The sequence below is a fragment of the Pituophis catenifer genome, unplaced genomic scaffold, assembly GCF_029215685.1.
Source record: "Pituophis catenifer annectens isolate HBS135680 unplaced genomic scaffold, rPitCat1.0.hap2 SCAF_9, whole genome shotgun sequence".
NCBI lineage: Eukaryota > Metazoa > Chordata > Lepidosauria > Squamata > Colubridae > Pituophis > Pituophis catenifer.
In genome coordinates, this window is record NW_027256889.1 from 27325327 (window position 1) to 27339392 (window position 14066).

At 48.6% G+C, this 14066-nt stretch overlaps 1 protein-coding gene across 1 annotated transcript in view; it reads right to left on the reverse strand.

The window, feature by feature from the left end:
- The window catches only part of INPP5B (inositol polyphosphate-5-phosphatase B), a 37722-nt gene extending 25139 nt beyond the window's left edge, over positions 1-12583 (reverse strand). Inside the window, 10 exon segments of the mRNA XM_070949255.1 lie at positions 1098-1212; positions 1416-1517; positions 2725-2856; positions 3754-3841; positions 6805-6918; positions 10542-10571; positions 11761-11827; positions 11829-11865; positions 12243-12325; positions 12473-12583. Of these exon segments, the coding sequence (XP_070805356.1) occupies positions 1098-1212; positions 1416-1517; positions 2725-2856; positions 3754-3841; positions 6805-6918; positions 10542-10571; positions 11761-11827; positions 11829-11865; positions 12243-12325; positions 12473-12529 (825 nt within the window). The 5' untranslated portion in view covers positions 12530-12583.
- Between the last annotated feature and the right edge of the window lie 1483 nt (positions 12584-14066).

The following is a 14066-nucleotide window of genomic DNA, read 5'->3' on the forward strand; positions in this document are numbered from 1 at the left end:
AATACAATTTGGCAGAAGAATTGGTTAAAGGGCAGATGATAGCCTGGGCGAGGAACATCGGTCACAGCATACAATTAGAAGAATGGGAAAGAGTGTGGGAAAATAACTATGCCATGACAAAATCGGTAGCCTACAAAGAAAATCATTATAAAATGTGGTATCGATGGTATCTGGCCCCCGCATGATTAGCAAAAATGTACCCAAACGTAAATCCAACTTGCTGGAAGTGTAAAAAAGCACAGGGAACTTTTTATCATGCTTGGTGGCTCTGCCCAGAAATTAAAAAATATTGGAACAAGATTAAAATATGGATAGCAGAAATAACAGATTGTGAAATTGAATTAGAACCTGAAATCTTCCTATTAGGTATGATTAAAAAGAACATTAGGAATGATACAAAATACTTAATACTTCACATAATAACGGCGGCCAGATTAGCAGTAGCACAATTTTGGAAAACAAATAGATTGCCAACTGATCAGGAGTTAATAAAAAAGATATACACATGCGCAGAAATGGACAAATTAACTTTAGAGTTACAAGATAAGGAGGACTCAAAATACTTTAGAATATGGAATAGATGGTACCAGTGGATAAATCAAAGGAGGCCAAATGGGTTGAGATGAAAATTAGATGAAATTATTATAAGTAAAGGAAAATGCACTGTCAGATAGATAGAAAATGAAATATGTTACTGTAGGTTTGTATATCTGTATATATATATAATTAGTTAGTAGTTGAAGTTGATTACTGTACATGTATATGCAAATTTGTTTCTTGATAAGTTAACTTTTAACGTAATCAAGTCTTTGTATGTTTTAAATGTTTTTCTTTTAAGAATGAATAAAGTTTTGCTTTTTAAAATTAAAAAAAAAAAAAAAAGAACCGATGCCCTGAATGAATGTCCCCTGGCTCTCTCACATGGGATGGGGGAAGCAAGCAATACACAACATTCCTGTGACTTCTTTGAGAGCTCAGCAAGGGAAGGGAGGGAGGAAGGAAGTGAAGCCTCCTGGTTGAGTATGACAGGGTGGACCATGCAGAGAGCAGAACCTCAGGAGGAGAAGTCCCTGGGCAGCTAAAGCCCCCAGCCCTACCTTTGCATACTTGGCTCCTGGGTGAAGGCTCTTGGTCACAGCTTCAAACCATTCCTCTTCTCTGGGTGTGTCATTAAACATAGCAGCCTCTTGACTCAGATCCAGAGCCTGAAAGCTGGGTTCCAGAGAGGGACGGTTAGGTCCTTGATTCTCTATGGGAAGGAAACAGTCTTCTCCCAGCTCCGAAAAGAAAGTCAGGTAATCAAGTTGCCTTATGACCAGCACTGCTAAGCAGCACGTGCCCATGAAGCAAAAGTAAGATTGGAGCAAAGCATTTCCAACAAGGTCCAAGGAGCATGGAGAGAGAGGCTGGCTTACCCCACACAGTAGACATCTGGAGGGTCCGCATCATGACTCAGCCAGGGCAGAAGGCTCTCCTGGGGTGCCCGACCATTCACATTGTACGAACCAACAAAGAACCTGTGGGAAACACTTGTTGCTCCATCTGGCTGGATAGGAGAGACCATCGCTTACTCTCAGTGGTGAAATCCAAATTTTTTTACTACTGGTTCTGTGGGTGTGGCTTGGTGGGCGTGGCTTGGTGGGCATAGCAGGGGAAGGATACTGCAAAATCTCCACTCTCACCCACTCCAGGGGAAGGATACTGCAAAATCTCCATTCCCACCCCATTCCAGGGGAAGGATACTGCAAAATCTCCATTCCCATCCCACTCCAGGGGAAGGATACTGCAAAATCTCCATTCCCACTCCACTCCAGGGGAAAGATACTGCAAAATCTCCATTCCCACCCCACTCCAGGGGAAGGATTCTGCAAAATCTCCATTCCCACCCCACTCTGGGACCAGCCAGAGATGGTATTTGCCACTTCTCTGAACTACTCAAAATTTCCATACCAGTTCTCTGAACTACTCAAAATTTCTGCTACCAGTTCTCCAGAACCTGTCCGAACCTGCTGGATTTCACCCCTGCTCCCTCTGCCTTTTGGAGTATGCGGAACCACAGCCCTTTGTTGGGAGTTTTTCAGCCTCTTTCAAGCAAGCTAAGGGGCCATCCTGCTCACCCAGTGTTCCTCCCAAAACCTGCTACGACCCACAATTCAGTGTCTGAACTTGAATCTAGCGATGTTGCTCCAACACAGCTTGAGCTTCATGATTGTCGGCCTCTGGACCCAGCAAGTCAGGATTCAACTGAGTTTGCTCAGACACAGGCATCTCCTCTTCAGTTGGCACAGCCAGATGATGCAGCACAACCCCAAGCCCAGGTCTAGATGCATGCAGAGGCGAGCAGAGCAATGCTACTCCATAAGGCTCTTTGCTAAGTAAAGGAGGAGGCATGGGTAACTGCCGCCAGCTGCCTGCAGGTAGAATTAGGTAGGTCTTTTGCTTGCAGTTTTTGTTGGAAACAACCATTTGTAATACTAGTTTGTAACTCATTCCTGATTCTTCATACTCTTTGACTGGCTGATTACCTGATTTGGCTTTCTATGACTTTTGGAACATATTTGGACTTCTTGGACTTACTACCATTACTATTACTAATCGGCATTTTCCGGCAAGCACTCTCTACTAGACATTTGCATTTCATTCCCGTCTGCTGCCGTTTTATCTATAGCAAGTATCTCAGCTTTTGCATGGGCCAGCAACTAGAAGACCATCCCATCCCCTTACTTGAAGTGGCAGAGGGATGTATACAGGTCCTCCTTCTGCAGGAGCTGGGACTTGAGGGTGGGTCGCCTCTGGCCCAGGGTCTCGCTGGACGCCAGTACATTCGGGGTTTCCTCTCTGTGGGTCTTGCTTGGCCTAGAAATGAGGAGGGAGGGAGAGAGGGAGGGTCTTCTAGGAGGGCAGAACAAGGACAAAAAGGCGGGTAGGAGGAGCCCAAAGCACAGATGGATTTAAAATTGGTCCTGGGTCAGCAAATTAACAAGAGTATGATTGTTCCCTTCGTCTTTGGTCAGGAACTGGGTTTTCTACCCAGCAAAGAGCTCCCCAATAACGACTTCAAAAGGCCTCTGCCAAGAACCTGCCTTTTCTCTCTCCCTCCCTCTCTCTCTCACACACACACGCACACCCTGCCTGCATGGGTTCCCATGGGTTCCCATGGGCCTGGGGGACAGGAAGGGCTTTGTGCGGGCAGCTACTTTTCCTGGTGAAGGAAGAGGCACGAAAAGGGCTACTTTGGGCCTGCTTTGCTGCTGTTCTCCAGCTGGCTAAATAGGTCTGGGCCTGCTTCGATGGGAGACCACCAGGAAAGCCATTGGCTAGTTTGAACGCGGAATATTCTGGAGGAATGCAATGGCCAACTTTCTCTAGAGCTGCTTGGGTTGTGCCCTGAAAACCAACGAAAAGGCAAGTTTTCTAGTGCTAGACAGAAATGCTAGGATGCCTCTGCTTGGATTTGTTCCGAAGGTACGCAGAGACTCTGCCTTTCCACCACTCAGATGGAAGGGTGGTTCTGCCAGTGAGGTTTGCTTTCCAAGAAAACCATGGACGCTGTGATCAGAAAGAGGCATCTGCATACTCTCAACTGGCAGTTTAAAGTTGCCCAACAACAGCCACTCTCTGGACAGATGCAAAAAGTGACACAGTGAAAACAGGGTAAAGTGCATGAACACACGCACGCACGCACGCACACACACACACACACACCATCTGAGACTGCTTTGGAAGGCTGGTTGGGTGATTGTGAGCACCTACCTGGGTGCCCCACCAGGCACGCTCTGCCCTTTGCTCCTGCCAGGCCACGTCTCCCCCTCTGGTGGGAGGTCTTCTTTCCCAGCAATGCCTGGAAAAACCGAACACCCCTGAGAAGAAGCGTGGTCAGATCTTCCTGCAGGCCATGCAGGTTTCAGAACTGTTCCACCTGGGGTGGGGGGGAAGATGTGTGCCTTAATGAGGAAGAGCAAATGCATGAAGGAAGAGGAACAGCAGGACTCCAGCAAATGGATAGCAGGGGTCCCAAGAGCAAAGCTGTTCATGGCTAATTCCCAGGCTGGGTTTTGGCTACAATAGGCTCTCCTCCTACATTCATTGGATCTTTCTAGACTAGCCTTATGGGTTTGGAAGTGGAAACTACTGACTGACCTAGGGGTCACGCCCAGAGGTCAACGGTGCAAGATCTAAACTGCTGGCAATTAAGGTATGGATACCTGAACCATGTTTAGCTCTGTGGGACGGACACAGGTGCCCGCATGTAACAGTGGAGGGTGAAGGTTTTCTTGAGGGGAAGAAGTGGAGCCATAGAGAGCCGCTCCCTGAAAAAAGGGCCGAGTAGTTTACCACTTCTGGAGCGGGTCACATTCCTTTGGCAAAACCAGAAGGTAGGCTGGTGGCTGAATTGCCAATATTCTTGTCAGTCCAGCTGCGAGGCAGCATCCCTCAGGCATGCTTGGGGCATACCGTATTTTTCGGAGTATATGATACACCTACCTTTTTTGGTGAGGAAAACAAGAAAAAGAAACCTGCCTCTGCCTCTCAGCAATTTTGTCTCTTTGCAGAAAACAGCCTGCTTTACTTTCATTTTCATTTTCAGCATAGCTTGATTAGCACAAGAAAAAAAATCTGCTCCAACAATTTACCTGTTTGCAGCAAGCAGCAGAGCCCTGCGCAAAACAGCTGAGAGCAAATCAGCTGAGAGTTGGGAGGCTGATCCAATCAACTTGTGCTAATTAGGCTGTGCTGAAGCTGAAAGGAGCTGTTTTTTTCTTGCTGTTTGCTTGCAAGGAGGTAAACTGCTGGGAGGCAGAAGCCAAAGGGTGAATGCCAGTGGGTGGGCAGGGCTAGATTCAGTGTATAAGATGCACCTAAATTCTCACCCCCTTTTGGGGGGGGGGAAAGGTGCGTCTTATACTCCGAAAAATATGGTATATCCTTGGGAGAATCCCTCAATCTTTCCTATGTGGGTAAAGTTTTGTTCTTTCGAGAGCAAAGACTGAATGTTGGCACCCAAGAGAGGAGATCTCTGTGTCTGAATCATGAGTAATAATTGGCTGAATTTACCCAAAGGAGCCAGAGGAGGACAAAGAAGCAGAAAACTTTCCTTTAGGATTTTACTTATTTCTGGGAAGCAAGTAACTGTTCAAGCTAGATGTTGCATTGAGTTGAATGTCTTATATCTGTTCGCATTCAAGAACTTGGTCTTAGTCCTATTTCTCTGCACAGTTAGGACATTCCCTGTAATTTCAGAGGAAAGTTCAAGATTTATGCTTTTCCTTGATCTCTTGCAATCTAAGCTATAAAACACAATCCATCTCTCCCTTTTTCTTTTTTATAGTGAACCAATTATAGAGAACCAATACCCTTCATTGGTCTGCCCAAAACATTGCCTATATTTTTGTAAATTGAGTTTCATGTCTCTCACTTTTAATGTGGCTGCATTTTTTAACATTTGCAAGGCAGAATTGAAACCTCTGGTTACCTGCAGCAAAGCCAGGAGGCTGTGTTGCAGAAGCTATTTCATTTTCTCCACATTTATCTTTTATTTTCCAGAAAAACAGGATGGGATGTGGGACCCCATCATATTGCTGAAAAGGTGAATAGGTGACATCTGACGAGGTGCCCCAGAACTCCTGGGGGAAACAGCAGTAACTGGCAGGCAGCTACTTCAGGGCTGGAGATAAGCTGGGAAGTGGGAATAGTAGTTTTATGAAGAGGTGATATGTAACCCCAGCACTTCATCCTGTAGATCCAGACCTGCGCCTACAGCCTGGCCCTCAGGTGTGCCTTCTTCCTCCATTTCCAGATTGGGAGCCTGTGGGGAGGGTGGGTCTCTCTTTTTAAATTGGAAGGATTCTGCTTGGGAGATAGGATTCCTGGAGGGTCAAAGGACTCCTGATTTTATTTAAAGAAGATACAGAAAGGAGTTGAGAACAGCATAAAGTCATAAGGCCGGAAGGGATCTTGGAGGTCTTCTAGTTCAACTTCCTGCCATGACAGGAGACCTTATATCATCCCGGTCAAACAGTTATCCAGTCTATTTTTGAAAATCCTCAGAAAAGGAGCACCTACAATTCCAGGCGGCAAACTTTTCCACTGATTAATTGTTCTCATGGTCAGGACATTTCTCCTTAGTTGTAGGTTGGATCACTCTTTAATGATCTTCCATCTGTTATTTCTGATCCTGCCTTTAGGAGTTTTGGAAAATAAGTCGACTTCCATCTCTCTGTGGTAGCTCCACATGTACCAGAAAACAGCTATCGTGTCATCCCAATTCTTCTCTTTGTTACGCTAGACATACTTCCTAGTTCCCTTAGCCATTCATCGTAGGATTTAGCCTCCAGACTCCTTATCATCTTAGTTGCTTTTCTCTGCACATTTTCCAGGGCCTCAGTATTATTTTTGTATCATGGCGACCAGAAATGGATGCAGTAATCCAAGTGTGGCCTCACTAGTGCAATATAAAGTGGCACTCTCACTTCTTGTGATCTTAATGCTATCCATTTGTTCGTTCAGCCTAGGACTGCATTGGCTTTTTTTGGCAGCCCCAACTCCCTCTCCATGCACATCCCCATGTTCTCATGCACCAGCATCCAAAAGCTATAAGGCTGAATGAAGGCAACACAAGCACCCTGCAACTCTCATGGCTTGGCGTCTTGGCATTTGTGGCACTCTTGTGTCCAACCAGCCACCCTTGTGCACTGGGACCTGGGGGGAGGGGAGGCCTTTTTGCACTGCAGAATGATATGCCAGCCAAGTCCCTTTAGCAGCAGCAGCAGCAGCAGCAGCAGCAGCAGCAGCAACAATTCCTACCTGCAACACAGCGTTTCCTAACCTCCCTCAAGAACATCTGGGTCTGGGAGCCAAAAGGCAGTTGCACCAGCAAGTTGGCCTCAGGTGAGACAATCCGGATGGTGACATCTGATCCTGCATGTGAATAAGGCAAGAGTGGCCTTGCTGTGTGCAAGAGGCTTCCATTGCAACCACATCAGTGTGCAAGGGAGCTCTGCCTCAGGGCCCCAGGTCCTTCCTTGCAGACCAGCTCCATCCGATCGCGGCTCCCTTCACTCCATCAGGGCCAAGCAGGAGAGGCTCCACGACTCCAATGCAGCATGCAGAGCTGAGTGCTCTTCCAGGGTTCAGCTGGGGCTTCTCTGAGCAAGTAGGAGGGCAAAGAAGGAAGAGCAGCTGGCAGAAAGAGGTGAACAACTGTCTAGCGAGTGATTGAGCAGCCAATTCTGCTGAGAAGCTGCAGGAGGAAGAGGGTTAGGAAGGAGGAAGGAGGGAAGTTATACAGCAAAGGTGAAGGGCACTTCGAGGGAACAATTTTCCCCTCTCAATTAACTGGGGAAGAAACAGAGGCCAGGGTCTGATCAGGCACAGGACCAACTTTGCACGTGACACGTTTGAGGTCATGCTGGTAATAGTCTGGGGCATATTTCTGCAATTAGAATCTCTGAATTCAAAACTGTTCTTAAGGCCATTGCAGAGGGAAAGGATGCAGTTGGGCCTTCAGGGGAGAAAGAGAGACGTGCACCAGCTTCCTGCAAGAAGTCCAGCGGGAGAGTTTGGACCTTGGCATGAGAAACAGGAAGACCAGTTCTGTTGCCTCCCCAGATAGGGGCCTCTCCCACTTGCACCTCCTTAGGGCAGAAACGTGACCCAGCTTCATTCATGACAGAACTTTCCCTATCCAACTTCCAATGGAGAAAGAGCAGGAGTCTTTCAAAGTGCCACCATTGTCCATGGATAGAAGAGGAACGTAAGCAGAGAAAAGCAGAGGTCTCTGTTTGTGTTAGTGGTACTTGGCAATAAGATTCTGTACTCTCTCTCCTATCCAGGGTCTATGATGGCAGCCATTTCAGTGTGTCAATAGCTCTCTTGTTCCTATGTTCATGGAAGTTTCTAGAGAACTATCCTTGATAAGTACCATATTTAAGGAAGGATGAAGTGGAGCATTCCAGAGCAAACAAGATGAGAGGAGCTTCACTTGAAGGTGCTGGGTATGCTTATCCTGAGGAGGAGGAGGAGGAGGAGGAGGAGGAGGAGGAGGAGGAGGAGGAGGAGGAGGAGGAGGAGGAGGAGGAGGAGGAGGAGGAGGAGGAGGAGGAGGAGACTACAGGAGACATGATCATGGTCTTAAAGCATCTGAAGGGCTAAAAAGATGCAGCAGGACTGCTCAGAGTTGCTCCAGCAGACAGGACAAGGACAAAGATTTTAATTACAATAAGTAGATTTCAGTTGGATATCAGAAACAATTTTGTAATAGTAGAGATTAAACACATCGGAACTGATTGCCTCAGGAGGCCATAGACTTTCCTTTGCTGGAGATGTTGGAGCAGACTCTGGTGACTCTCTGCCCCAAGGCATGCTGCAGATCCCATACTAACAAGAGGTTGCACAAGAGGACAGAGTCACGGAATACAATGGTCCTTTTATATTCTACTTGTTTAGACCCCCAACCTAGAAAATTATGCCCAGGTCTGAGCACTGTATTTAAGAAGATTTTGGACAAACTGGAAACAGTTCACAGAGAAACTATAAAGATGGTCAGAAAAGCAGAAATTAAGTTCTCTGAAGAGATATTGAAGAAACTGGAAATGTTTTGCCTTCAGAGACAAGACTTGGGAGTAAATGATGACCGCTCTTCAATTATCTGAAAGGAAATCATGATTTTTATTCTATTCCACGTTGGAACAGGATAGACATCCATTTAAGTTTCAGGAAGGCTGTTTTCAACGGAAGATTAGAAAAAGTGTAATAATAGAAAGAACAAATCTGGCAGGAAACCAACCACCCAGTGAAATGGTGCGCTCTTTCTTATTCCCCAGTGTTCGTGTTCAGGCCAGACAACCATCATTTGTGAAGCAAAGGATTCGGCTTCATGATTAAATGATGCCTCCAAATTCTGAGATTTTATGATCTACAGAACTAAAGCTCGAAACAGAAACTCATCGTTGTCAGCCTTTGTGTGCTGTGAATAAAAAATGACATTCTTTGACTGTATACTTTAAGATTTCCAGGAAATACAGGTAACCCTCAACATACAACTGGTCATTTTGGAACTGTCTGAAGTTACAGCAGCACTGAAAAAAGTGACTTATGACCATTTTTCACATTTATGACCGTTGCAGTGTCTCTGTGGTCATGTGATCAAAATTCACACTCTTGGAAACTGGCATGTATTTTTGACGGTTGCAGTGTTCCAGGGTCATGGGATCACTTTTTGCAACCTTCTAACAAGTAAAGTCAATGGGGAAGCCAGATTCACTTAACAATCATGTTACTAAATGTCTCTGGAGATTCTATGTCATCCAGGTCATGGCTGTCCCAGAGGTGCTTTTTCATGAAGCCTGGACTTCCTTGGTTTTCTTTGAAGATGTTTTGCGTCTTCAAAGTCTAGTTGCCTCTTGAAAAACCACCTTTGGGACAATGTTACTAACACCCAGTGGTGAAATCTAAAATTTGTTCTGTGGGCGTGGCTTGGTGGTGGGGGCAAGGGGTTGTAAAAAAAATGCTTTCAAAAGGCTCTGACGATCCCAGCTGAGTTGCCTGATTGGCAGAGGCTTTTTTTCTTTTAAATGCCTCTGACAATCGGGCAACTCAGCTTGGATTGTCAGAGGCTTTTAAAAGCATTTTTTCTACAACCTCTTCGGCCGAAAAAATGCTTTTAAAAGTTAAAAAAAAAAGCCTCTGATGATTGCGTGGCTCAGCTGGGCATGGGGGAGAGGGCAGGGATTTTTGCTACTGGTTCTCTGAACCACCTGCCTCCATTGCTACCGGATCAGGCGATCCAGTCCGAACCGGACTGGATCGCCTGCTAACACCCCATTCCTAAGAGTTCTGTAAGGGCCGTGCATAAGCGCACCAGTGTGCCTACCGTCCCTGTCCTAATGTTTTCTTTTATTCATATCAATTACGTTTACACTTGTATCTGTCATAAAATGCATGCTGATGAAATAAATAAAATAAAAAATAAAATTTTGAAGGCAAAAAAAAAAAACCTGCAGTGAGGCAAAATTCACTTAACTGCTGTCTTACTTAGCAACGGACATTTTGGCTGAATTGTGATTGTAAGTCGAGGATTACTTGTATGGAAGAGTGATGCTATATGTGACAATATAAGTCAAATTATCGAGATGAAAGTGACTCTCTAAACAAACGGGATGAATATAAATTGATTCTAGCCCTCATGAGACAGGGGGAAAAAAAGGGAGGGGGCTGGTGAAGTTTAGAGTGGTCTCTCCCTCTAGAAGAGGGTTTCCTTCTTGTAGCTTCAGCGTTTCTTGCCTCTATTCTCCCTGATTCATGAAAACGGATTTTTTCCGCTTGGGGAATAGTTTTCTTGCACATTGGTTGCATGACAGGCTATAGAGGCTGGTTTTCTCTGGATGCAGAATTTAGGTGTCAGGGGCCGGTTTTTATTCTGGTGCACAACTGTCACAGTGATGCCCTTCTGGCAAGGAGAGGGAGGTGCAAAGGGATTTCCAGAAAAAGAAAAAGGGTTTTCGTTTGGGAGGTTACAGCAGGACAGGAGGCAGTCTGCTTACCTAGAGTGGGCAGCTCCGTCTCCATAGCCACTGCCAGAAGAGAGAGAACAGTTAGTCTGAACTGGCTGCATTAGTGGAAGTGCCACAAGTGTGCCACAGCCCCCTCCCCCACCAGATCACTGGGTGAATGAGAGTCACACCCGTGTGGAAATGCAGATGTTGCCTTTGGTCTGTCCAGACCCAGCTATCTGGATATGTATGGTGCGCCTAACTAAGCCAGTGAAAACTGTAGCAGCAGTTTATTCTTGATCTGCTAACCTATTGGCCTTCCGAAAAGCGGTAAAAACCTGGCTTTTCCGGCAGGCCTGGGACCGTTGATCTCGCTCTTGTGCTCTGGCGAGATCCAGCCATGAATGGTGTGAATGAGGTTTTTAATGTTTTTAATGTTTAATTAATTAAATTAAAATTGGTCTCTTTGACCCTTGCTTTGGTTTTAACAGGCTTGGCTGGCAGGCTGCTCTGGTTAGTTTATGGTTTAATGCAGTGGTGGGTTTCAAAAATTTTTTTACTACTGGTTCTGTGGGTGTGGCATGGCTTGATTGGGCGTGGCAGGGGAAGGGTACTATAAAATCTCCATTCCCATCCCACTCCAGCGGAAGGTTACTGCAAAATCCCCATTTCTTCCCGATCAGCTGGGACTTGGGAGGCAGAGAGATCAGCTGGGACTTGGGAGGCAGAGAATAGATGGGGGTGGGGCCGGTCAGAATTTTTTACTACCGGTTCTCCGAATTTCCGCTACCGGTTCTCCAGAACTGGTCAGAACCTGCTGAAGGCCACCTCTGATTTCATGTATTCCGCAAGCCCAGAATCTGATTAATCTGGGAAGCGGCTACGGTTGTTCTGTGGACCCAATTCCGGGGAGGATGGGTTTTTTTTTTTTAATTTGATTTATATGCTGCCCTTCTCCGGAGACTCAGGGCAGCTTACAATGCGTTAAGCAATAGCCTTCATCCTTTTGTATATTTATACAAAGTCAGCTTATTGCCCCCACAAACTGGGTCCTCATTTTACCTACCTTAGAAAGGATGGGAAGGCTGAGTCAACCTTGAGCCTGGTAAGATTCGAACCTGCAGAAATTTGCAGGCAGCTGTGTTAATTACAGGGTGCATTAAACCACTGTACTACCAAGGCTCTTCTGTTCCTGTTCCTCTCCTCTCCAGGGCTGGAGACCAAGCGGGCAAAATCCAGGCGAGAGGGACGCAAGCAGGCATCCAAGCGCCCTACCCTTCTTCCAGCGCAAAGCCCTCCTCCAGGCGCAGCACCCGCTCCAGGCACAGGTCCTCGGCTGGCAATGGCCATGCGGCGGTGGGTGTAGAGGCAGATCCTGCGGGCACAGCAAGGAGAGCCCCCTCTCCCGTCAGCCCCCGTCGCCCTCGGGCCCCAAGGCAGGCCCGGCTCCAGCCTGGGCAGCGGCCCGCCTCTACCCTCCCTCCCGGCCAGAGTCAAAGGCCCCGCCAAGCCAAGGCTCAAATGGGCCAGGAGCAGCCTGCGGGAGTCGCTTCCCTCCCTCAAAGGCTGGCACCGTCGCTGGGCAAGAAGCTGCTGGAGATCCGAAGGGCGGCCGGGCAAGCGAGCAAAGGCTCCTCTGGCGAGCCAGGGCATCACCCCAAACCACCCCGCTCAGTTCACCGCCCCTTCCCGAGCGTCCCCGGCTGGCTGGTGCTTCCCTTCCCCCCGGCCTCCGCGGCGGCCGGCACTCACAGGCATCTCCCGCCGCTCTCCACCAGGCCCAGCAACCGGCTCTCCAGGCTCGCCTGCCCCACCACCAGGGTGCCTTGCACGGCCTGCGGCGCCCAGTCAAGGGAGACTTCGGAGGAGCCGCTCGCCCACCCGCCACATCAGCCGCGCAGCCGCCCGCGCCCTGCCTGCCCCCACCGGCACAGCGCAGCATCGGCTCCAGCCCCGCCGGCGCCTCTCTCGGCCAAGGATACGGCGAGGCACGTCTGCCCGGCGGCCAGCGCCTCCTGCACCACCCCCGACTGGTCCATGCGGGGCGCCGGGGCGCACCGAGACCGCGGAGCCTCCGGCCCAGCTGCGGCGGCGTCTCCGGACAGCAAGGGCGGAGGGAGGCGCCGGACGGTGGCCTCGGGGGGTGGGGGGAGGAGAGGCTGACGAAAGCCTTGGGGGCTGGCGGGGGAGCAGAGCGGGCGGGGACGGAGGAATGACTCGCCGGGGCTCCTCGCTCGAAGGAGAGCGCTCCCATCCGGGCCCCGATGGCGCGGGGACTCCGGGCAAGAGCAATTCGCTCTCGGGACCTCTCGCCGCCTCCGTGCGCCCCAGCCTCTCCGGGAAGGCGGCTCCCTTTCTTGCCCCTCTCCGGCCGTCCTGTACCAGCTGCGGAGTCGGCGAGCGGAGCCCCCACCAGGCTAATAGTGCGGCGGCTCCCTCCCCTCCTCCTCCCGCCGGATTCCCAGGCGAATCACACTCCCGAATCGCTGCAGGGTGTCGGAGACTTTATTTGCACAGGGGAATAAAGGAAGCAGCGCACGTCCAACATCGAGCAACGGGAAGAGCCTGTCCTGGGAGGAGGGGGTAGCATCCGCCTCCCGTTCCCCTTATGCTACCCCGCTCTGGCGGTGCGGCCGCGGGAGGAACCTGGCCGGAGTATCGCGCAGCGGAGGCCGGGGGGTGTGGGGGTGGCTCTCCTGCCTGGAAAGCGCCACTTTCTTCGGTGGGAAGAGGGAAGGTCAGCGACACGTCCTGCCAAAGTGCTACGGAACACATTGAGCCCCTGGAAAAGGGAGCTAAGAAAAGGGGAGGGGAAGAGTGGGAAGTATAATCTTGGAGGAAGTCGCAGCAGCTCCTGGCAAATATAAAAAGAACGCTCGGAGGAACGTCAGAATGAAATTGGCTCCCGAGGAGGAAAAATGCAAATAACAAAATTAACAGATGCGGGAAATGAAATGGAGGGAAGGCTATATAAAACATAAAAGTAGAGGGCAGCAAGGGATTGCTCGGATTAAAAGGGGCAGAGAAAATGCAGTGCAATTTTTGCAGAAAGTAAAACGTTATTTACATGAGTGAAGGCAGCCAAAGAAGGAGCCTTCGACAGAGTGAATGGAATTAAATATGGAAGGAATGAAATGATTGGGGATGAAAGTGGAGTGGGGACATTGCTCTTAGGAGTCCTCCAACAATAGTGATACTGTATGTCAAAATATGGGATTCAGATAAACATTTGAAATAAACGTGTTAGTGGTCAAAACAGAAGGTAAAAAGCAAGCCACACATGCTGTGAGAATGTTGACAGATGGCACAGCTACAGAGATATTTTGTGTAACTGGTAGATTTTATCCCTGGGAAAGTAGTTGTGGGAATTGTGTAATGTGTGTGAAGACTGCTTCTCGGCCAGGCAGTCTGCAGCATGCCATTGTCACTTCCCCATACAAAGAGGAGTATAACCAGAGGGAATGGAAAACTTACACGGGCATTAGCTTGTTAAGCAAGCCTGGGAAGCATGTAACACAATTTGGATTGTAAGTGCATAAACAGCAGGCAGGGAGTGTGCAAATCACAGTTTTGCTG